Consider the following 24,518-nt stretch of genomic DNA (forward strand, 5'->3'; position numbering starts at 1 on the left):
GCATTTGGGGCAGAAACGGAACGGGGTCCGTTCCATCGGCGTTCTTCAGCACGCGGTCGGGCCGACCAGGCCCCGACGGAGGATCGAAAAACTACCCCGAAGGGCACCGGAGCTCTTCGATCTTCGATGCGGTGTGGAATCTAAGTACGCCGATCCCGAACGCAACAATACCGCCGAAAATCTTCCGAAATTAGCTAATTTTCCGTTCCGAAACTCGGAGCGACAGGAACACGTCCGAACCCGATGGCGGAAAAAAAACAATCGAAGATGGAGTCGACGCCCATGCGCAATGGAGACAAAAGGAGGAGTCACTCGGTCCCGTGACTCGAAAGACTTCTTTGAAGAAAAACAACTTGTAACACTCCGGCGCAACACCAGATGGCGAGCTATTGCAGAACATGCGTATCTACAGCGACAGATGCCATCGAACATACATTATCTCCTCTAGCAAGCACATTGTCAACAAAGCTTTATAACGCTATGTAATCGATGCTCCCATTATGATATCTAGGGCCACATTTTACTGGGAAAATATCCTCTATTGCAGTTTCAGATAAAAAAAATGGTCCTACTGTTGTGTTCTAACAAGGATGCTAGCTCCAAATGTTTGGCTAAGACTAATGCATTTCAAAATTCTACATCACGCTTACAGTACTCCCCTATAACTGATAAGCCTCAGCTTAGTGGAAGAATTCCACTGTAAAATGATAGCTGATTTTCTCCATGTTGCATGGAATGGCCCTTCCATTAACAGATACTGGAGCAAGATATTTACTCAACTCTCTTTAATGATAGGCATTGATAATCAACCATCGCCCAAGATGTTGACTCTCTACCCTCCACTTTGAGGGCCTGACAATCCCTGTTAGGCCTGTAGACAGGGAGAGGACTTCACCTTATTGCTCTGCTGGATACCACCCTCGCGTTAGCAAGACTGCTGTTCTATTAAGATGATTGCCTCGCAACAACGAGAAGGTGCTTCCAGAGGTCAACCCCTCTCTTGACTGTTGTCCTATCTGACCCTCCTCAACTCCCCCATCACCCCTCCCCTGTACTTTTTCTCCTTCTGTAATTCTCTTATTCACTACACAACAGATGACTAGTTGGGGTTAGGGTGTAGGGTTAAGTAATACTGATTAGTTCTGTGTTGTAAAATCCAAGTGACAACTGGCCGCACAACCTACGACTATCTCCTGCGAAGATGTAACTTTCTAATGCGAGATTTATCTCTTGCAGAGGCTGACACAATGTTACTATTACATATATCCTGTTGACATAATGTTTGCTAATGTAAAATCCTTAATATGTGCAACATACCTTTTCTCTGTAGAACAAAACTTAATAAAGTTTGTTAAAAAAAAAAAATGACTATCCCTGTTTCAGAAAGGCCTTGAAATTCTAGCTGGTCCAACAATTGTAATATATCCACTTACAATGTTTAGGATTTTTAGTGACAGGACACCACTTTCTTTGCATAACCATGTGCTTTAGAAACATTATACATTCCCTCAGCTGGCATTACTGGGATACTCGAGTACATTTGCATGTCATGTCAGAAGCTTTACTTACATCCCATTACAGCTGGCTTAAGGAAGGGTGGCATGTGTGGGGGTAAGAATCTTTCCCCAAATATCAAAACATGGTTACCTGACCAAATATTCTGCAATGAGCGATTGGAGGCCTATTATTCCATGATTCCTCAGACCAACAGACCCAAAAACTGCACACGTCTATTGACTATCACTGGGCTGGATAAGAACAAGTGCATCACCTCACAGAAAAATAGTGATATGATATATCTAGTGACGTAGGTCACTATATAGTACCACATACTTAGTAGGTGTGGGATAGTATGAACGTGACAGGGAGCTGGTGGATCTCCTTTTCTTCCAACTCTAGGTTGGTGTTTACTCAAACATATTTCTGGGATGTTTACTTGATAGCAAAGGCACCACATGATCTGTGTTAAGAGCTTGTAGACAATGGTTTTCTTTGCACTATCACTATCAGTTGTTTTGACGCATAATATGCATTGTATTGTTATGAAAGCCTAAATAAACACATAAAAAGTGAATCTCTGAAACTTCAGGGACAGGGGAGAATATTGTTCTCTTGCACACCACCAGCTAGAATGTGAATGATCTATGTTTAGGTTGTTAAGGAAGGGCCACAGGAGCATGAACCACACCATAGAGAATACCCAGATGTTAGGCCTATTTAGCACCTAAAGAATACTTCTGAGTTTTGGCTGGTCTGACCTCTCTGGAAGGCCCCTTCCAACTTGCGGTGCTTGCCCAGTTAGCTGTCAGCATGTCAGTAAACACAAATGACAGAAGGCATGCCAAAAACGTCTAATCCACCTTTGTCTGAGACAGCAGATTTGTATCTGATTAATGTTCTACATAAAAGGAAGCTGCAACAGCTGCAAGTGCAAAGGGAATGCAGTGAGAAAGAGCAAACAGCGGTGGTGATGAGGGTCACAGCAAGCACCCGACGTTGTGCACAAGACAAATTCTTTGAGACCATTCTGGGACACCAAAAGAAGCTCAGGTAGGTGAGCAATAAAGCCAAACAACAGAGGCACATTTATTTATTTTTAAACCAAAAAAGCACTTAAAAAGCATGCATACTCTGGAAATGGAAATGATTGCTGTATAAAAACACAATCCTTTCCCATAATGAAAAAAACCATGCTTCTGAGCATTTGCAGACTTTATACTGTAATGCTCCTATGCACTCACAGAGAGAGTGGAATTTGCCCTGATTAAGAAGAAACAGTGATGATATCCTTTTGCAAAGGATAGTAAAGAAGTACCAAACTGTAGATGGAATTTTAAAGAGAGATATTGGAATTCATTAGCAAGCCTGTTTTGCAGAGATGGTAAGCCAAGATCACTCTATTTCTATTACTTTATCAACTAATGCTCCTTGTAATCATGTGAATGCTACAAGACTAACAAGTTACTTACCTTTGGTAAAGCATTATTTGGTAGAGACAATATCTAGCTGCAGATTCCTTACCTTTGAATTTCCCAAGCATCAGACTGGATCCAGAAACGTTTGCTTGAGCAGTACCCTTGTGGGCCGTCTTCATTTGATTCTGTGTGGGGTCGTCGGCGCCAGAAGTGACGGTGCAGTCACCTACAAAGGCGCCACCCAGGCAAGCAGGTGTCAGCTACTTTTCTCGAATTTCCATGCCAGAAGCGCAGAGCCATGAACTGAACTGACAAGTGTGTCCAAACTTGGGCCCTGAAAAGAGAAACAACCCTGGCCCTAGAAATCGGTCTGCAAAATGGGGAGGCATGGTTGGGTCTGTAAGGGATTTGCAGCTAGATATCATCTCTACCAGATGTGTTACCAAAGGGAAGTAACTTGCTCATCTGATAGAGACTTCTAGCTGCAGATTCCTTAACTTTGAAAAGATACCCAAGCCATACCATCCTGGTGGTGGGCTGCAGACAAATTTAACTAGACCAAAAAGTCCTGTGGGACCGAACGGGCGAAATGCCAGTCTCTGCTGACCTGATTGTCTAGACAGTAGTGTTTGGCAAAAGTGTGCAGGGACGCCCACGTTGCTGCCTGGCAGATGTCGAGGGCTGGAACTCCATGAGTTAATGCAGTGTTTGCAGCTTTTCCTCTGGTGGAATGGGCCCTTAAGCCCCCAAGGGGCTGCTTTTCAGCCAGAGCATAGCAGATATTAATACACAGAACGACCCAGCGTGAAATGGTTCATTACAGTACTGCAGGACCTTTTTAAGCTCCTTTATAGCCCACGAAGAGCTGGTGTAGGAAGTTGGCTCTGTATGCACTATTTCAAAGTAAGGAATAGTATGCACAGAGTCCAAGGGTTCCCCTTAGAGGTAAGATAGTGGCAAAAAGAGATAATTCTAATGCTCTATTTTGTGGTAGTGTGGTCGAGCAATAGGCTTATCAAAGGAGTAGTGTTAAGCATTTGTTGTACAAACACAAGCAATAAATGAGGAACACACACTCAAAGACAATTCCAGGCCAATAGGTTTTTGTATAGAAAAATATCTTTCCTTAGTTTATTTTAAGAACCACAGGTTCAAATTTTACATGTAATACTTTAAATGAAAGGTATTGCAGGTAGGTACTTTAGGAACTTTGAATAATCAAAATAGCATATACAGTCTTCACATAAATCACATATAGCTATTTTAAAACTAGACAGTGCAATTTTCAACAGTTCCTGGGGGGAGTAAGAGTTTGTTAGTTTTTGCAGGTAAGTAAACCACCTACGGGGTTCAAGTTTGGGTCCAAGGTAGCCCACCGTTGGGGGTTCAGAGCAACCCCAAAGTTACCACACCAGCAGCTCAGGGCCGGTCAGGTGCAGAGTTCAAAGTGGGGCCCAAAACGCATAGGCTTCAATGGAGAAGGGGGTGCCCTGGTTCCAGTCTGCCAGCAGGTAAGTACCCACGTCGTCGGAGGGCAGACCAGGGGGGTTTTGTAGGGCACCGGGGGGGGACACAAGTTAGCACAGAAAGTACACCCTCAGCAGCACGGGGCGGCCGGGTGCAGTGTGCAAACACACATCGGGTTTCCAATGGAAATCAATGGGAGACCAAGGGGTCTCTTCAGCGATGCAGGCAGGCAAGGGGGGCTCCTCGGGGTAGCCACCACCTGGGCAAGGGAGAGGGCCTCCTGGGGGTCACTCCCGCACTGGAGTTCCGATCTTTCAGGTCCTGGGGGCTGCGGGTGCAGAGTCTTTTCCAGGCGTCGGGATCTGGGAGCCAGGCTCGGGATTCCCTCTGCAGGCGTCGCTGTGGGGGATCAGGGGGGGCAACTCAGGCTACTCACGGTCTCGTAGTCGCCGGGGAGTCCTCCCTGAAGTGTTTGTTCTCCACAAGTCGAGCCGGGGGCGTCGGGTGCAGAGTAGCAAGTCTCACGCTTCCGGCGGAAAACGCAAGTTGTTTCAAAGTTGCTGCTTTGTTTCAAAGTTGCAGTCTTTGGTGAACAGGGCCGCTGTCCTCGGGAGTTCTTGGTCCTTCTAGAGCAGGGCAGTCCTCTGAGGATTCAGAGGTCGCTGGTCCCTGGGGAAAGCGTCGCTGGAGCAGTGTCTTAAGAAGGGGGGAGACAGGCCGGTAGAGCTGGGGCCAAAGCAGTTGGTGTCTCCGTCTTCTCTGCAGGGTTTTTCAGCTTAGCAGTGCTCTTCTTCTTAGGTCTGAGTTCCTAGGTTCTGTGGAGCCCTTAAATACTAAATTTAAGGGCGTGGTTAGGTCTGGGGGGTTAGTAGCCAATGGCTACAAGCCCTGAGGGTGGGTACACCCTCTTTGTGCCTCCTCCCAAGGGGAGGGGGTCACATTCCTATCCCTATTGGGGGAATCCTCCATCTGCAAGATGGAGGATTTCTAAAAGTTAGAGTCACCTCAGCTCAGGTTGCCTTAGGGGCTGTCCTGACTGGCTAGTGACTCCTCCTTGTTTTTCTCAATATCTCCTCCGGCCTTGCCACCAAAAGTGGGGCCGTGGCCGGAGGGGGTGGGCAACTCCACTAGCTGGAGTGCCCTGTGGTGCTGTAACAAAGGGGGTGAGCCTTTGAGGCTCACCGCCAGGTGTTACAGTTCCTGCAGGGGGAGGTGTGAAGCACCTCCACCCAGTACAGCCTTTGTTACTAGCCACAGAGCGACAAAGGCACTCTCCCCATGTGGCCAGCAACATGTCTGGTGTGTGGCAGGCTGCTTGAACTAGTCAGCCTACACAGACAGTCGGTTTAGGTTTCAGGGGGCACCTCTAAGGTGCCCTCTGGGGTGTATGTTACAATAAAATGTACACTGGCATCAGTGTGCATTTATTGTGCTGAGAAGTTTGATACCAAACTTCATAGCTTTCAGTGTAGCCATTATGGTGCTGTGGAGTTCGTGCATGACAGACTCCCAGACCATATACTCTTATGGCTACCCTGCACTTACAATGTCTAAGGTTTTGCTTAGACACTGTAGGGGCACAGTGCTCATGCACTTGTGCCCTCACCTATGGTATAGTGCACCCTGCCTTAGGGCTGTAAGGCCTGCTAGAGGGGTGACTTATCTATACTGCATAGGCAGTGTGAGGTTGGCATGGCACCCTGAGGGGAGTGCCATGTCGACTTACTCGTTTTGTCCTCACCAGCACACACAACCTGGCAAGCAGTGTGTCTGTGCTGAGTGAGGGGTCCCCAGGGTGGCAGAAGACATGCTGCATCCCTTAGAGACCTTCCCTGGCATCAGGGCCCTTGGTACTAGGGGTACCAGTTACAAGGGACTTACCTGGATGCCAGGGTGTGCCAATTGTGAAAACAAAAAGTACAGGTTAGGGAAAGAACACTGGTGCTGGGGCCTGGTTAGCAGGCCTCAGCACACTTTCAAATCAAAACTTAGCATCAGCAAAGGCAAAAAGACAGGGGGTAACCATGCCAGGGAGGCATTTCCTTACAGCTGGTCTTCCACCCAGAACTCTTTTGTGCAGTCAAGGCAGAATGACAATGCTCATTTTGGGTCCAGACGATGGAGTCTCTCCTCTTCGTTATAGGAACGTGGAGGAGCATAAAGGGTGGTCAAGGTAACAGACTGTCCCAAATGGAATGGGGTCACCACTTTCGGGAAAAACGAGGCCTGGGGGTGAAGCACCACTTTGTCCAGGAACACAGTAAGATAGGGAGGCTTGGATTATAAAGCCTAGAGTACGTTCCAATAGTGCTGCATGCTTCGATATCACGTGGAACAGGTAGGCCCGAAGAGGGCCCGAGAGTGCCTCTTTGTGCCCGAAAGAGCTGAAATTTTTTATTCAGAGTATGGGAATGGAACGAAAGCTAAATTGTTAAAGAATACGTGTTCGGAAACAATACAGATGATGATTGTAAGACAGAAAGTATACTGTTTTAGACTGTATGGAGCCAAGAACTCGTAGCAAGAGGAACACATGTCCGAACCTGTCCGCGGAGAAAACAATCTAACAAAGGACTCAAAGCCAATGCACAGTATTACCGAGAGGAGTAGTCACTCAATCCTGTGACTCGAAAAACTTTGTTTGAAGAAAAACTAATTGTACTACTCCAAGAACCTGCTAGGTGTTGAACCACCAGGGTTATGCCCTGCTGTTCCAGCCAAGTCCAGACACGCAAACCTCTTGACAAAGGGTCGACGACCCCACCCTGGTTGTTGCAGTACCACATGGTGTTTGTGTTGTTCATGAACACCTACATTAACTTCCCCTTGACAGAAGGAAGATGTGCTATCAATACTAGCCAAATTGCCCGGAGCTCCAGCAAGTTTATGTGGAGGCCGGGTTCCGCCGGAGACCAGAGTGTTCTGATCTCCAACTCTCCAGATTGCTACCCCATCCCAGGAGTGACGCATCTGTCACTAGTATCAGATCTGGCTAGGGAAGGGAGAGGAGTCTGCCTTTGATCCAATCATGGCTTGTGAACCACCACTTTTGCAGTTCCGTCTGAGATTTGGACCATGTAAAAGAGATTCCCCTGATCATGTGCCCACTAGAACTCCAGGTCCACATATGCCATCTGGCATGATTCAGCAACAGGATGCAGGAGGCCATGAGGCCCAGCAGCCTTCTCACCGAAATCCAGGACAGAGGCTGAAACATTGGTGTCATAGCCTGAATATTCTGGACTCGCTGCTCAGGAGGATAAGTCCAAAACTGCACTGTGTCCAGTACAGCTCCAATGAAAGGAGCATCCGACAGGGAGTCCGGTGTGATACTGTGTTGTCAGGTGGTCCAGCATAGTCTGAAGGTGGGAGACAACAGTCTAGGGCTAGGGTGCCTTTAACAGCCAGTCATACAGATAGGGAAAGACTGGAACCCCTAACCTGCGCAGATGAGCCGAGGCCACCGGCATCACCTTGGTGAACACCCGAGGGGCACTGGGAAGGCCAATGGGTAGCACAGGGAACTTAAGTGCTTGTGGCCTACTGTGAACCACAGGTAATGCCTTGGGGCAATCAGGATGGGGATGTGAAAATACACATCCTGCAAGTCCTACACTATCAGCCACTGTCCTTGGACTAGGGCAGACAAGACCTCAGACAAAGTGAGCTTCCGGAATTTCTCCTTTTTGAGGAAGAGATTGACAGTTCGGAGATCTAGAATAGGGCGAAGACCCTTGTTCTTTTGGGTAACAGAAAGTAGCAGAAATAGCAACTACCCCATTGGCCAGGAGCTGTAACTTCCTCTGGCAGCAGCGTCAGGTGATCGCCCACCAGCCGTTCTAGAGATGCCGTATAGGGGGAGGTAAAGATTGGAAAGGGAGGGAGAAGACCCTCCCAATGATCTGCAAGACTCATTTGTCCAATGCTAGTGGAGAGGATGATATCGGATTCTCCCTCCAATCGGGCACCCATGGTCTTGCAGAACCAAAGTAGGAGGGCTTAGAGGCTGGGGTTGGGGGTGGACGACTTCTGACTACCAGAAGTCAGAATGCACTGTGCCCACGTCCTCACCCAGCTTGGGAAGCTTGCACAGGATGGTGACTGGCAAAGGGTTGGCAGAGAGGCACGCCTCTTCCGCAGCCACGAAAGGCAGACTGGAGCTCCGGGCAATTTGGCTAGTATTGATAGCACATCTTCCTTCTGTCAAGGGGAAGTTAATGTAGGTGTTCATGAACAACACAAACACCATGTGGTACTGCAACAACCAGGGTGGGGTCGTCGACCCTTTGTCAAGAGGTTTGCGTGTCTGGACTTGGCTGGAACAGCAGGGCATATCCCATGCGTCCTTGAAGCACTCAAGTGCTGAGTATGCCTTCTCTTCGAAAAGACAAATCCAGTTGAACAGGTTTGCCTAGACATCCCCCAAAAAGGCAGATATTCTCAGCCAGGTGGGGCACCGTAAGGTCACTGTCGACGAAACCACTCTGCCCAGCGAGTCAGTCGTATCCAGACCACACCTTATGGTGAACTTCGCTGCATCACTCCCATCTTTCGCTGCTTGGGAGACCTGTGGCAGCACTTCCATAACCGTGCCCCATAGGGTATGGGAGTAACAGCCCAAAAGGCATGCGGTGTTCAACGACCACAATGCCAGGCTGGCAAAAGAAAACATCTTCTCAAGTGTGTCCAGCCTCTTGGATTCCCCGTCTGGGGGAGCGGCAGGGAATGTACCATGGGAAGTTGAGGCTTGGACTACCAAGCTCTCAGGGGAGGGGTATTGGCTGGGGAAACTAGAATCACCTGGGCAGGGCGATGCCGGGTGCAACTGTCTTGTTCACAGGAGCTTCCGAGCTGGGCTTGGACCACATTCCCAAAAATACATCATTCAGTGCTTCATTAAAGGGCAACAGGGGTTCAGATGAGGAAGCCCCAGATTGAAAAACTTCAGTCAAGTCTTGACCGCCATTGAGGGAAGTTCAAGGTCAAGGACCTCCGCTGCCCTCTTCACCACCATTGCGTAAGATGCTCAACTCCTCCTTAGCCACGGTGGGTGGAGAGAGAAAGCCAGATCTGGAAAGGTGTCCAGTCCACTGGCATATCCTAGCTCCTCATACCAGTCCAGAGATGTTTGGGTCTCTAACTGGCATTCTAAAGTGTCCAGTGACCCCTCCCACTCTTCCCCACGCCTGGCTGCTCCACAAAACGCTCAGGCAACAACCTAGGACCAATGTGCCCTACGGGAGCACGAATCGCTGTTGATCAACGCCGTACCGACTTCGAATCATTGGGGATGAGAATGCGACTGGCGTCACAGGTGGCCGAAGGGAACATTGGCATTGGGATTGGCACTGGCGAAGGACACCTTGACATGACCAGTGCCGATCCGAGATCGGATCCGTGAGACCCTATTGGAACAGAGGTAGGAGCCGTCAGCACGGAACCTGATGGGGCCTCCTCCAACCCCGCGGGGTCCAAAGGTGCTCCTGATGGGTCAGCCCACTAAACTACTCTGCACATAGCCTTGCAAAACTCCTTTATTTGAGTGGGGGATGCTCCGGCTCCTGGATACAGGGGACGTATAGAGTCGAACCGGACAACGGCTCTGCAGAACTGTGCCTGGAACACCGATGTTCCTTACTCGTTGCATCAGCCGAAGAAAAAGTTTAAGTCGAAGTCCATTTAGATTTCTTCTTCTAGTGTCTCTTTCCTAAGTGTCCCGAGGACATCGAGTGCGACAAAGAAGACTTAGAGCTCCTGAAGTGGTCTTGCAACCTTCTTCTCAATTGGGACCGAGACCTCCTAGGAGTCACACTAGACAGCGTTGACTGCCGGGCCGCAAGCAGCTTTAGGGAGCACTCCCTCAAAGCTTTTGTCGTTATGCCCCGAAAGACCGTGTACGACTTTGAGTCGTGGTAGCCCTCGAGACACCATAAGCACAAAAGGTGCGTGTTGGTAACTGACATGGCGCAGTGACAGACACCACACAGCTTGAACCCTATGCCATGCTTGAGTCGTGGTCTTCTGAGGTACTGCCATTCTTTGACAACTGTTAAAAAAAATAAAATTAAAATTAAAATAATTGGTGTTGTGTCCAGAATGTTTTAAGCTGCTTTTTGTAAGCAGTTATGCAAGGAACTTAAAACTGTTTTCATTCACTGCTAGTAAGCTGGCAAGAAATGTTTCCTAAACAGTAAGAGCATGTTTTTGTGAGTCAACAGTAAGCAACTAATTTTCTAAAAGTAGAGCGCGCCATGGGACGGTACCTGAAAAGAGAGTTTGAAACTATCAAGACAGAAAATGAAATAAAGGAGCATGCCAGAAAGCACTGTCCATGTCTCTCCTCCCAGCAACATTCCTGTTCACCTCAATAAAATAAGCTGGACAAGCTTATTTAGAAACACAAAGATTATAGAAAGCAACATTGTTGACGATTCTTATACCTATTGGCAACATCAGACTTGCTAGAGGCATTTAGAGTGAAAAATGTAAGGGAGGCCTCAAGTGGGAAGGCTATGCATGCAACCATTCTATTAATATATTCATAGGTTTTATGTGGCCTTCGTGCACTCAATATTAACATCAATAGTTGTGTATGCGTCCAGAATGCAACAGAATGATCTAACACAAACCTGCTCACTTTTCTGTAAAACCCATTCTGAATACTTCCACACCAAGTCATGGTCTGTGCAAAAAGTGAGGAAATCCACTATGTAGTCAAAGAGGTCAGTTCGGGTCGGATCTTGAAGGTCTCCATTCACTATTTTCACCCACAGCTGTAAGAAACAAACCACAAGAAAACTCAGGAGTGAGACGAACCACGGTCTTAGGTAAATTCATGTTCATAGCTGTTGAGTTTGGAAGAAAGTAAACAACATGGTTTTATATTTCTGTAGTATGATGCAACTAATAATGTGTTGTAATTTAACATCATTACAAATACCCTCAAAAGTACAAATAGATAAAATGTGTATTCAAATATACAGCACAGCACACTTTCTAATCATCTACGACGCTGAAATACAATTTTCAGCTATCAGAAATTCATGCTGAATGGCTGACTTTATGAAGTCCTCTCATTTATTAATCTACTGGAGCTCCCTGCCCCCCATTTGGACCTATGAGAAATGTGACTGATGCATTTACATTCTACAGTGTAGGGTGGCTGTTAGTACAAAAATGTGGCATATTCTTAATCATCGCATAAACACAATTTTAGGCACAACTACCTAGCATAAGCCACTCAGGTTATTTTTCCACCATGGCAGCTTTAATGTTTATCTTGATTGCTGTCTCACATAAGTATTTGCTCAGCTTGAAGTTATGCCCACCAAGTATTTTGGTGGCTGGTTTACGCATTAACATTTTGTAGTAGATGTCCTGTATGTGGCACTGTAAGGAATGGTTTCTTACATGTAACTCCAGTTCTCTCGTAGGGGTATTTCCATGATAGTCATAAGCACTGAATAGTTCCGCGCGCCTGAGGGGACCCCGGAGCACTGGTGTGAAGTATATTCTTAAGTGCAAATACCAACCCTTTGAAAAAAAGGTTTGTCAAAAAACACTTACGAATAACACTGTGCCGCCTATGTGAACAGCTACACAGGCCAAATTATTGAAAAGAAAAAAATCAATATTAGTGTGAATTCAAGTTCAAACACCTATTTATTCTAGAAATGTAATAACAAGTACATTCTCATACGTTGCTTATGACTATCATGGAAATACCCCTACGAGAGAACTAGAGTTACAGGTAAGAAACCATTCCTTCTCTCGTAGGGGATTTCCATGTATAGTCATAAGCACTGAATAGACTAGCAAGCCCATCCCCATAACCGCGGTGGAGTAGACAGAAAAAATACTGCCAAAACACAAAAGTTATGCAAATAAGTTCTTAAGCAAGGCCTGTCCAACCTGCGCATCTGCCCTAGCGTCTGTATCAAGGCAGTAATGCTGAGTAAAGGTATGGACCGACTTCCAAGTGGCAGCCTTGCATATTTCTGCCAAAGGGATATTTCTCATCAAGGCTGTAGTAGCTGCCTTCCCTCTAGTAGAGTGGGCTTTTGGCCTACCACCGAGGGACTTGTTCGCTAACTGATAACATAACATTATACATGAAACAATCCACCTGGATAATGATTGCTTAGACGTGCCCAACCCTGTTCTAACTGGGCCATAGTTAACAAAAAGCTGTTGTGATTTACGTAAGCATTTTGTCCTGTCCAAGTAAAATTTCAAAACCCTCTTTACATCCAGAGAGTGCAGAGTTCTCTCAGCAGGAGTAGCTGGATTTTGAAAGAAAGTTGGTAATGAAATGGTTTGGTTCACATGAACATAGGAGAAGACTTTTGTTAAAAATTTTGGATGAGTCCTCATTTCCACTTTCGCAGAATGAAAAACCATGTAGGGTTCTTGAGCGCAAAGGGCCTGGATTTCGCTGACCCTACGCGCTGAAGTGATTGCCACCAGAAAAGCAGTTTTCCATGTGAGATGTTGAAGTGATGCCTTATGTATTGGCTCGAATGGAGGTAGCATCAGACGCGATAGGACAACATTCAGTTCCCATGGAGGAGATGGTCTTCTAATGGGAGGAAAAACCTTTTTTAAACCCTCCAGGAAGTCCTTATTAATTGGGATTCGAAAAAAGGAAGTTTGTGAGGGGCTCTTTCTGTATGCTGTTAGAGCTGCCAAATGTACCTTTATTGATGACAATTGTAAGCCTGATTTTGCCAAACTTAGCAAGTATGGCAGAATAGACTCCTCTCTGCAGGATATCGGGTCACTGTTGTTGTCTAAACACCACACGCAGAATCTCTTCCACTTGCTTGCATAAGTGGATCGTGTGGAAGGGCGCTTTGCTTCTTTCAGGATTTCCATACAATCCTGAGGTAAGTTCAAGTGTCCATATTGCACTAGCTCAGGAGCCATGCTGCCAAACTCAACGATGAGAGGTTGGGATGGGATATCTGCCCTCTGAACTTCGTGAGCAGGTCTGGACGATAAGGGAGCCTGATGTGTGGTTTGAGTGACCGGTGAAGAAGGTCTGGGAACCACCACTGGCGTGGCCATTCCGGAGCAATCAGGATCATTTTGGACTGAGCATTGGATAACTTCTGGAGGACCGCCGGAATCAGGGGAAGCGGTGGAAAGGCGTAAAGAAATGCTCCTGACCAGCTTATCCACAGGGCATTCCCCACTGTCCCTGGATGGTAATATCTGGAGGCGAAGTTTTGGCATTTTTTGTTTTCTGGGGTTGCAAATAGGTCTATATAGGGGGTTCCTCATAGTGCGAAAATGGAATGAACGACGTCGTCGTGTAGAACCCACTCGTGGTTCCCGTCCATTACGCGGCTGAGAGCATCCGCTTGAACATTCTGGATGCCAGGCAGGTGAGTTGCTACTAGCGACATGTTCCTGGCTAGAAGCCAATGCCAGATTGTCCGAGCCTCTCTGGATAAAATCCTGGACCTGGTGCCTCCTTGTTTGTTTACGTAGTACATAGTGGCCACGTTGTCCATCTGGAGAAGGAGAGTTTCCGCTCTCAGAGGGAAGGAAAGCTTTGAGCGCAAGGTGGACTGCACAAAGCTCCAGCAGGTTGATATGATAGAGACTCTCTTTCTGTGACCACTTGCCTTGGACTCGAAGATGTTCCATGTGCGCTCCCCATCCGAGCAGTGACGCATCTGTTACGATGGTTTGAGCTGGAGGCTGATGTTGGAACGGAATCCCCACCAAGAGATTGTCGGGTAGACACCACCACTTGAGGGACTGTAGGGCGTGGGGAGAAAGGAGGACTTTGCTCTCCCATTCGTTCATTAGTTGACTCCATTGATCCTCCAGGTTTTCCTGTAATGGTCTCATATGGAGGCGAGCATTGGGAACGAGATGGATACAAGACGCCATCGAGCCCAGTAGAGAAGCTATTACTCTTGCAGTGGTCTGTGGAGTCTCTTGCAGTTGTTTGCACTTTTGGAGAATCGATAATCGTCGTTCCTCCGAAGGAAACACCTTTCCTAGATTGGTATCTATAATGGCCCCTAAGTAATGCAACCTCTGAACAGGTGTTGCTGTGGATTTCAGGAGATTTACTTGAAGACCGAGCTTCTGCAACAGCTGTAGAGTCCATTTGAAATGTTGTTGAGCCTCTAGATAACTGGAGGCCTTTATGAGCCAATCGTCTAGATAGGGGTAGACAAATATTCGATGTTTCCTCAAGTGGGCGGCTACCACCGCCATGCATTTGAAAAAAGTCCTCGGCGCTGATTTGAGGCCGAAGGGCAGAACCGCAAATTGGTAATGACGTTTTCCGACGGTGAACCTTAGGAATTTTCGATGTTTCTTGGTCACCGGAATATGAAAGTAAGCGTCGCAAAGGTCTATTGCACAGAGCCAGTCGCCCTGACGAAGATGTGGGTAAATTTGGTGCAAGGATAGCATCCTGAATTTCTCTTTGCGAATCCACTTGTTTGCTGTCCTTAGATCTAAAATGGGACGAAACTCTTGCTTGTCTTTTTTGGGCACAAGGAAATACCTCGAATAAATCCCCTTCCCTTGCTGGCTGATCGGGACGGGTTCAATGGCTCTTTTTTGTAATAGAATGGTGACTTCTAACTGAAGAGCTTCAAGGTGTCGGCTGGTTGTTTTGGGTGGAACAAATGGTGGAGGACTGGTGAATCTGAGAACGTAACCATGTCTCACAATATTCAATACCCAGGCATCTGTTGTGATGCATAGCCACTCGTCCAGATGATTTGAGATACTTCCCCCTACCGGAGTGGATAACGGAGGAGAGGGAAGCGAAGATTCAGGGCTTAGACGCGGGAGCCTGTCGAGTTGCCTGAGTTTGAGGTGTTGAACGACCCCTTGTCGACCTTCGTTGTGTGGAAAAACCCCTATGATGCTTCTGCTGTTGCTGGGGGCGTGAAGACATCCAATGTGGAGTCTGATACTTGTGGGTGAACAGTCTTCGTTGATATGGGCAGAATACCTTTCGCTGTTCTTTCGGTCGTTCCATGCCTACTGCTTTCAGGGTATCCAGCTCAGACTTCATTCTGGCCATCTCGTCATCGGCATGAGAGCCGAACAAAATGGAGCCTGAGAAAAGTACATTTTGTATTCTCTGCTGTGCTTCAGGTTTAAGCGATGTAAGTCGCAGCCATGCGTGTCTCCTGAGCGCTATTCCGTGAGCATAGTTATGTGCGGATAGTATCGAAGAATCCGCCGCAGCACTTATAACTTGGTTAGAAACCATAGCTCCCTCGCCCACGACCTCCAGGAAATCTTCCCTTTTGTCCTTAGGAAGATGCTCCGCAAACTGCAGTACAGAGTCCCAGAGGGCTCGATCGTATCTCCCTAATAAAGCAGTGGCACTGGCTGCTTTCATGGTGATGGATGCAGTAGAGCATACTTTTCTTCCTGCAGCATCGATCTTTCTGCTCTCTTTATCTGGAGGTGAAGAGGAAGACGGTGACGTAGAATGCAATTTCTTTGCTGCCACTATAACCACCAAGTCCGGTGCTGGGTCCGACCTCAAGAATAGAGGATCTTGTTCTGGTGGACGGTATTTTTTAATAAGTCTGGAAGGAGCAGACTTTGTTGCAGCCGGTGTAAGAAAAATGTCCATTGCCGGCTCAATAAGACCCGGAACCAGTGGAAGCAAAGGTCTTGAAGATGTCCTGTGATGCAAGGTCTCGAAGATTACTGACGTCGATGGGGCCGGCACCGCCAGCGGGATATTCAGTTTGGTTGCCCCTCGCACTAAGACCTCCTGGAATGTATTCACATCATCTATGGGGGACACTCTCGGGGACGGTGAGTCCGATAGGGTTGGAGAGTAGTCCCGTGTAGACGAAGAAGAATGTCTATGATGTGAATGCTGAGATCTCGGTCGTGATTCATGACGATGGTGCCGAGTGGAAGATGAACGTTTAGAAGAATGTCCAGAACGCCTTACAGATCGCGTTGGAGTCCTCGGAACAGATTCTGAAGGAGGAGCCGGAAGAGGAGCCGTAGGTGTTACCGGTGTCTGCGGCAACGGCGACTGCCGAGGCGAGAGCTGTGGAGACGCTGGAAGCAGGATAAGTGAGGCCAAGGATTCCGACGTTGTATAAACCCTTCTAGGCCTCTTTGATTGTCGTCTCGACGTCGACACACTCCTCGACGTCGAAGCGCGGTGACCGCGAGTGCCTCTGGACGTCGATTCCTATCGCCGTTGAGAACCTCTCGACGACGACCCTCGACGTCGTTGTGGTGACGGCGAACGTCTCCGACGGCGACTACTCTCTCTCGACGTCGATCGCCCGGATCTCCTCGACGTGGAACGTCCTCGCCGTGTCGACGGCGACCCAGATCCTTTCGGTGTCGGGTGTCCACGCCGTCTCGACGGCGAAATGGTTGTCGACGGCGAACGATGTCTTTTCCTCGCCGGCGAACCACTCCTCGACGGCGAACATGTTGGCGCCGTTCCCTGTCTTGACGTCAACGCCCTCGACGTCGTCGGAGACCTGTGCCGTTTTTCAGCAGGTCTGGTAGGAGTTATAGAGGAAACAGGTTGAGCCCTGGTAGAAGCCTGACCTTCTCCTCGCTCTGTGGTGGAATGGCCACTTTTTCTCCTGTCCTCTCTCGCCTGAAGTCGGATTTTCTCCCTATCACGAAGAGTTCTTCTGGAGAAGGTTTTACAGATGTCACACGACTCCGGTTTGTGGCTGGATGGAAGACAAATTATGCAGACCCTATGTGGATCTGTTTTAGCCTTTTTTCTGCCACAAGAAGGACATTTGTCAAAAAGTGAAGGCATTTCTAAACTAGAAAAACCTCAAAATTCTGTCAGAATTTAACAGAAAATAGTAGGAAATGATCACTCAATGTTAAAAACGTCGAGTGAAATTGAAATTCAAAAGATTTTTAAATGAATTTCTGTCACAAAAAACTTTGTGAGGTAGAGCTCAATGCTTCAGGGTCCTGTCAGATGGAGCCGGAAAAAAGAACTGAGGCAACTGCCTTTTGCTGTGCATGATGGGATACAGGAAGACTTTACTTTCTTAAAGGCACAGCTCTATTTACATTCTGTATAATGACAGCCTATGGGCTACACTGCCCTGCATTGTTTTATTCTCATCAGAGGTGTAAATAAAGTATGAGAATGTACTTGTTATTACATTTCTAGAATAAATAGGTGTTTGAACTTGAATTCACACTAATATTGATTTTTTTCTTTTCAACAATTTGGCCTGTGTAGCTGTTCACATAGGCTGCACAGTGTTATTCTTAAGTGTTTTTTGACAAACCTTTTTTTCAAAGGGTTGGTATTTGCACTTAAGAATATACTTCACACCAGTGCTACGGGGTCCCCGCAGGCGCGTGGAACTATTCAGTGCTTATGACTATACATGGAAATCCCCTACGAGAGAATTGGTATAATTGAGTTATCAATTATTTAAAATTGACTGGAGACATGTGGTCTATTTTTGGTCCTGATGTGTCCTTTTTCAACTTTTAATATTACTGTTAGCCTTGACGAAAGTTTTTTTCCTAAATGCATTATATTATCATAGTCACTTGTAATTAATTATGAACCGCTATATGCTGCAGAAATAGGCCTGGAGTGGCATCCTATATGAACCTGAATATTGGAATTACCATGTCCCCCAAAAAAGTATTGAAGAAAGCATTGAAAAAATGAAAAAAATAACTAAATCAGATAAAAACTGACAAAACCTGACAAACATTTTTTATTTTGTCTGCCTATACCTGCTGGTTGTGGATCTTGGATCTGGTGCACCTTTTAGGCACCAGCTAATGACAATGATCCTGGGCTGACATTATTTACATTAGTAACTATTTTACAGAACGTCTTCCGATAACCTGATAAGATTACCTCAGTCATTTCTCCCCAGCAGTTAAAAAAATATATATATAGAGAGATATTTTTTTCAGTTATTTCTTAACCGAAAGACTTCTTTTGTAATATGGGGGAGGGTTGTTCATATTCTCGCTGTTTCCTACACAAATCAGATTTGAACTTTTTAAAAGAATGGCCAAACCACTGTTGAGCTGAAAACCTTGCATCCCTTTCTATTCTTAACCGGTTATGGTTTACATTAATTCAAATACAATCAAGTAATTTTTTTAGTCAGAAATCAGGCTATTTTATACTTGCATATTTCAAAGCCAAAAATTAAACCTCCAGTAACTTGACAGATAATGAAAATGTCACTTACCCAGTGTACATCTGTTCGTGGCATCAGTCGCTGTAGATTCGCATGTTTTGCATAGATCGCCATCTGGTGTTGGGTCGGAGTGTTACAAGTTGTTTTTCTTCGAAGAAGTCTTTCGAGTCACGGGACCGAGTGACTCCTCCTTTTGTCTCCATTGCGCATGGGCGTCGACTCCATCTTCGATTGTTTTTCCCCGCAGAGGGTGAGGTAGGAGTTGTATTGTAGTAATAGTGGCCATGCAATGGAGTGACTAAGTATGTACCTATTTAAGGTTAAAATAATATATATACAAATAGTTGAAGGTACCTTCCGAACTGCTACAGGCTCCCGGGGAGGCGGGTGGGCACATGCAAATCTACAGCGACTGATGCCACGAACAGATGTACACTGGGTAAGTGACATTTTCAGTTCGTTGGCATCTGTCGCTGTAGATACGCATGTTTTGCATAGACTAGTAAGCAGTTATCTCCCCAAAGCGGTGGCTCAGCCTGTAGGAGTGGGAGTAGTCTGAAACAATGTTCTTAATACGGCTTGACCTACTGTGGCTTGTTGTGCGGATAACACGTCTACACAGTAGTGCTTGGTGAATGTGTGAGGCGTAGACCATGTGGCTGCCTTACATATTTCTTGCATTGGGATGTTTCCTAGAAAGGCCATGGTAGCACCTTTCTTTCTGGTTGAGTGTGCCCTTGGTGTAATGGGCAGTTGTCGTTTGGATGCATTTAACTATCCATCTGGCTATACCTTGTTTTGATATTGGGTTTCCTGCATGAGGTTTTTGGAATGCAATAAATAGCTGTTTAGTTTTCCTGATGCTCTTTGTTCTGTCAATGTAATACATTAATGCTCTTTTGACATCTAAAGTATGTAGTGCCCTCTCAGCTACGGAATCTGGCTGTGGGAAGAACACTGGAAGTTCCACTGTTTGATTTAGATGGAACGGTGAAATTACTTTTGGTAAAAATTTAGGATTAGTCCTTAGGACGACCTTATTTTTGTGTAGTTGTATAAAAGGTTCTTGTATTGTAAACGCCTGAATCTCGCTTACTCTTCTTAGAGAGGTAATGGCGATGAGAAATGCAACCTTCCATGTTAGGAACTGTATTTCGCAGGAGTGCATGGGTTCAAAAGGCGGACCCATAAGTCTAGTTAAGACAACATTTAGGTTCCATGAAGGAACAGGTGGTGTTCTTGGTGGAATAATTCTTTTAAGGCCCTCCATGAATGCTTTAATGACTGGTATCCTATATAGGGAAGTTGAATAGGTAGGCTGCAGGTATGAAGATATAGCTGCAAGGTGTATTTTAATGGAAGAGAAAGCTAGGTTAGATTTTTGTAAGTGAAGCAAGTAACCCACTACATGTTTTGGGGTTGCGTGTAATGGTTGGATTTGATTAATATGGCAGTAGCAAACAAACCTCTTCCATTTACTGGCATAGCAGTGCCTGGTGGATGGCCTTCTGGCTTGCTTTATGACTTCCATACATTCTTGGGTAAGTTGTAAGTGTCCGAATTCTAGGATTTCAGGAGCCAGATTGCTAGATTCAGCGATGCTGGATCTGGGTGTCTGATCGTTTGGTTGTGTTGTGTTAACAGATCCGGCCTGTTGGGCAGTTTGATGTGGGGTACTACTGATAGGTCTAGCAGCGTTGTGTACCAGGGTTGCCTTGCCCAAGTTGGTGCTATTAATATGAGTTTGAGTTTGTTTTGACTGAGTTTGTTTACCAGATAAGGAAGGAGAGGGAGAGGTGGAAAAGCGTAGGCAAATATCCCTGACCAGTTGATCCATAGGGCATTGCCGTGGGACTGTCTGTGTGGCTATCTGGATGCGAAGTTTTGGCATTTTGCGTTCTCTTTTGTCGCAAACAAGTCTATTTGAGGTGTTCCCCAGAGCGTGAAGTAAGTGTTCAGAATTTGGGGGTGAATTTCCCATTCGTGGACCTGTTGGTGATCTCGAGAGATTGTCTGCGAGTTGATTCTGAATTCCTGGGATAAATTGTGCTATTAGGCGAATTTGGTTGTGAATTGCCCAACGCCATATCTTTTGTGCCAGCAGGCTCAATTGCGTTGAGTGCGTCCCCCCTTGTTTGTTTAGATAATACATTGTTGTCATGTTGTCTGTTGTGACGACAATGTATTTGTGAACTATTATTGGTTGAAAAGCCTTTAGTGCTTGAAAAACTGCTAGCAGTTCTAGGTGATTTATATGCAGTTTTGTTTGATGTACGTTCCATTGTCCTTGTATGCTGTGTTGATCGAGGTGTGCTCCCCACCCTGTCATGGAAGCATCTGTTGTTATTACGTATTGTGGCACTGGGTCTTGGAAAGGCCGCCCTTTGTTTAAATTTATATCGTTCCACCATAGAAGCGAGAGGTAAGTTTGGCGGTCTATTAACACCAGATCTGTAAGGTGACCCTGTGCTTGTGACCACTGTGATGCTAGGCACTGTTGTAAGGGCCTCATGTGCAGTCATGCGTTTGGGACAATGGCTATGCATGAAGACATCATGCCTAGGAGTTGTAATATCATATTTGCTTGTATTTTTTGTGTTGGATACATGCGTTGTATGATGTTGTTAAAATTTTGAATTCTTTGTGGACTTGGAGTGGCTACTCCTATTGTTGTGTTTATTATGGCTCCTAGGTATTGTTGTACCTTGCGCGGCAGAATGTTGGATTTTGCGAAGTTGACTGTGAACCCTAGTTTGTAGAGGGTTTGTATGATTTGATTTGTGTGGTGTGAGCACGTTATTAATGAATGGGTCTTGATTAGCCAGTCGTCTAGATACGGGAATACATGTATTTGCTGCCTTCTGATGTGTGCAGCGACTACTGCTAAACATTTGGTAAAGACTCTTGGTGCGGTTGTTAAACCGAAAGGCAGTACCTTGAATTGGTAGTGTATTCCTTTGAATACAAACCTTATGTATTTCCTGTGCGATGGATGTATTGGTATATGGAAATACGCGTCTTTGAGGTCTAATGTTGTCATGTAGTCGTGTAGTTTCAGCAATGGTAACACTTCTTGTAGTGTGACCATGTGAAAGTGGTCTGATTTGATGTATGTGTTTAGTATTCTTAGGTCTAGGATTGGTCTTAGCGTTTTGTCCTTCTTTGGTATTAAGAAGTACAGTGAATAAACTCCTGTGTTTATTTGTGTGTTTGGTACTAACTCGATTGCGTTCTTTTGCAATAGTGCTTGAACTTCTATCTCCAGGAGCTCGGAATGATGTTTTGATAAATTTTGTGCTCTTGGTGGTATGTTTGGAGGGAATTGTAGAAATTCTATGCAATAACCATTTTGGATAATTGCTAGAACCCAAGTGTCTGTAGTGATTTCCTCCCATGCTTTGTAATAATGACCTATTCTTCCCCCCACTGGTGTTGTGTGGAGGGGGTGAGTGACATGTGAGTCACTGCTTAGTTGTAGGGGTTTTGGGGCTTTGAAATTTTCACCTATTCCTAGGGAATTGCCCTCCTCTATATTGGCCCCAAAAGCCTCCCCTGTACTGTCCCTGGTAACTGGATGGTGTTGCCTGTGAGGTGCTGGCTTGTGTGGCCTGACCCCGAAACCCCCCTCTAAAGGGTATTTTGCAGAAGGTGCTGTAATTTCCTCTGCTCTGCGGGGAGTAGAGTGCGCCCATGGCTTTAGCAGTGTCCGTGTCCTTTTTAAGTTTCTCAATCGCCGTGTCCACTTCTGGACCGAACAGTTCTTTTTCGTTGAATGGCATATTGAGAACTGCCTGCTGAATCTCTGGTTTAAACCCAGACGTTCGTAGCCATGCATGCCTTCTGATGGTCACAGATGTATTTATTGTTCTTGCAGCTGTGTCTGCTGCGTCCATGGAGGAGCGTATCTGGTTGTTTGAAATGTTCTGTCCTTCCTCAACCACTTGCTTTGCCCTCTTTTGTAGGTCTTTGGGTAGATGTTCAATGAGATGTTGCATCTCATCCCAATGGGCTCTGTCATAGCGCGCAAGTAGTGCCTGTGAGTTAGCGATGCGCCACTGGTTTGCAGCTTGTGCTGCGACTCTCTTTCCAGCTGCATCGAACTTGCGGCTTTCCTTATCTGGGGGTGGTGCATCCCCAGATGTATGGGAGTTGGCCCTTTTCTTAGCTGCTCCTACAACGACAGAATCTGGTGGCAGCTGTGAAGTTATGAAAATAGGGTCTGTAGGAGGCGCTTTATACTTTTTTTCCACCCTTGGTGTGATTGCCCTACTTTTGACCGGCTCCTTAAAGATGTCTTTTGCGTGCCGAAGCATACCAGGGAGCATAGGCAGGCTTTGGTAGGAGCTGTGGGTGGCGGAGAGGGTGTTGAATAGAAAGTCATCCTCGACTTGTTCTGAGTGGAGGCTTACATTGTGGAATTGTGCTGCTCTAGCCACCACCTGAGAATATGCAGTACTGTCTTCTGGTGGTGATGGCTTTGTAGGGTATGCCTCCGGACTGTTATCTGACACAGGGGCGTCGTATAAGTCCCATGCGTCCTGATCCTGGTCACCTTGGCTCATGGTGGTGTGAGCCGAGGAATGTGATGGAGTTTGTGCTGGTGAGACGTGAATTAGAGGTGGAGGAGAGGGTGGCGGAGTAACCCTTTTCACCATTTTTGTTTGTGGTGTTTGGTCAGTTTGAAATTCCAGTCTTCTCTTTCTCCTAATAGGGGGAAGGGTGCTTATCTTTCCTGTCCCCTGCTGTATAAAAATATGTTTCTGCGTATGGTCTACATCGGTGGATTGCAGGTCTTCCTCAAACCTATGCTTTCGCATTTGGGAGGTCATTGATTGCTCTTCTGTAAAAGAGCCTGAAACTGGGTCGGTTGCAGGTTGTTTTGGCACCGAAACCTTGTCTGCATCTTTTTTCGGCTCCGAGGTGACTTTTTTCTTTTTCGGAGTCGAAACATCTCGGCGTCGATCTTCGTCGGTGCCGCTGTCTCGGCGTCGAGCCGTGTCTACACCGCTATCTCGGTGTCGATGTATGTCTCCAGCACTTTCTCGGTCCCGAGAAGGCTGCGTGCCGGTGTCTCGACCGGAGTCGGACGGTCTCGGCACTGTTTGGGCCTTTTTCGGTGCCGACGGTCGGTCACCGAATTTATGGGTGGAGCCATGGCCTGGTGGCAGTGGCGTCCCCTGGGCCTTGACAATCTTCTTATGAGTGGTTTTCGACGTCTTACTCACGGTTCGTGGATCGTCGAATTCCTCGGAGTCCGATTCGTGTATCGAAAAGGTTTCTTCCTCTTCTTGTATCTCGAACTCTCGGTGGGCTGTCGGCGTGGACTCCATTTGAAGTCTTCTGGCTCGACGGTCTCGAAGTGTTTTTCGGGACCGGAACGCACGACAGGCCTCGCAAGTGTCTTCACTGTGCTCAGGTGACAGGCACAGGTTACAGACCAAGTGTTGGTCTGTATAGGGGTATTTGTTGTGGCATTTGGGACAGAAACGGAACGGGGTCCGTTCCATCGGCGTTCTTCTACACGCGGTCAGGCCGAGCAGGCCCAGACGGGGGATCGAAAACTACCCCGAAGGGCTCTGGAGCTCTTCGATCTTCGATGCGGTGTTGATTCTAACTACGCCGATCCCGAACGCAACAATACCGACGAAAATCTTCCGAAATTTAGCTGTTTTTCCGTTCCGAAACTCGGAGCGACAGGAACACGTCCGAACCCGATGGCGGAAAAAAAACAATCGAAGATGGAGTCGACGCCCATGCACAATGGAGACAAAAGGAGGAGTCACTCGGTCCCGTGACTCGAAAGACTTCTTCGAAGAAAAACAACTTGCAACACTCCGACCCAACACCAGATGGCGAGCTATGCAAAACATGCGTATCTACAGCGACAGATGCCATCGAACCAAGATTTACGAGTTTTGGAGGGTCGAGATGAGTGGTGAGCATTCGAAGAAAGCTTAAAGCAAGGGGAAGA

General features: G+C 46.6%; 1 protein-coding gene across 1 annotated transcript in view; it reads right to left on the bottom strand.

Moving 5' to 3' along the window:
* The window catches only part of TGFBRAP1 (transforming growth factor beta receptor associated protein 1), a 221,629-nt gene that overhangs the window by 127,921 nt on the left and 69,190 nt on the right, over positions 1-24,518 (bottom strand). The window contains exon 7 of the mRNA XM_069204446.1: positions 11,012-11,155. Within this exon, the coding sequence (XP_069060547.1) occupies positions 11,012-11,155 (144 nt within the window). The remainder of the gene's footprint in view (positions 1-11,011; positions 11,156-24,518) is intronic.

Source organism: Pleurodeles waltl, chromosome 8 (genome assembly GCF_031143425.1).
Source record: "Pleurodeles waltl isolate 20211129_DDA chromosome 8, aPleWal1.hap1.20221129, whole genome shotgun sequence".
Lineage (NCBI taxonomy): Eukaryota > Metazoa > Chordata > Amphibia > Caudata > Salamandridae > Pleurodeles > Pleurodeles waltl.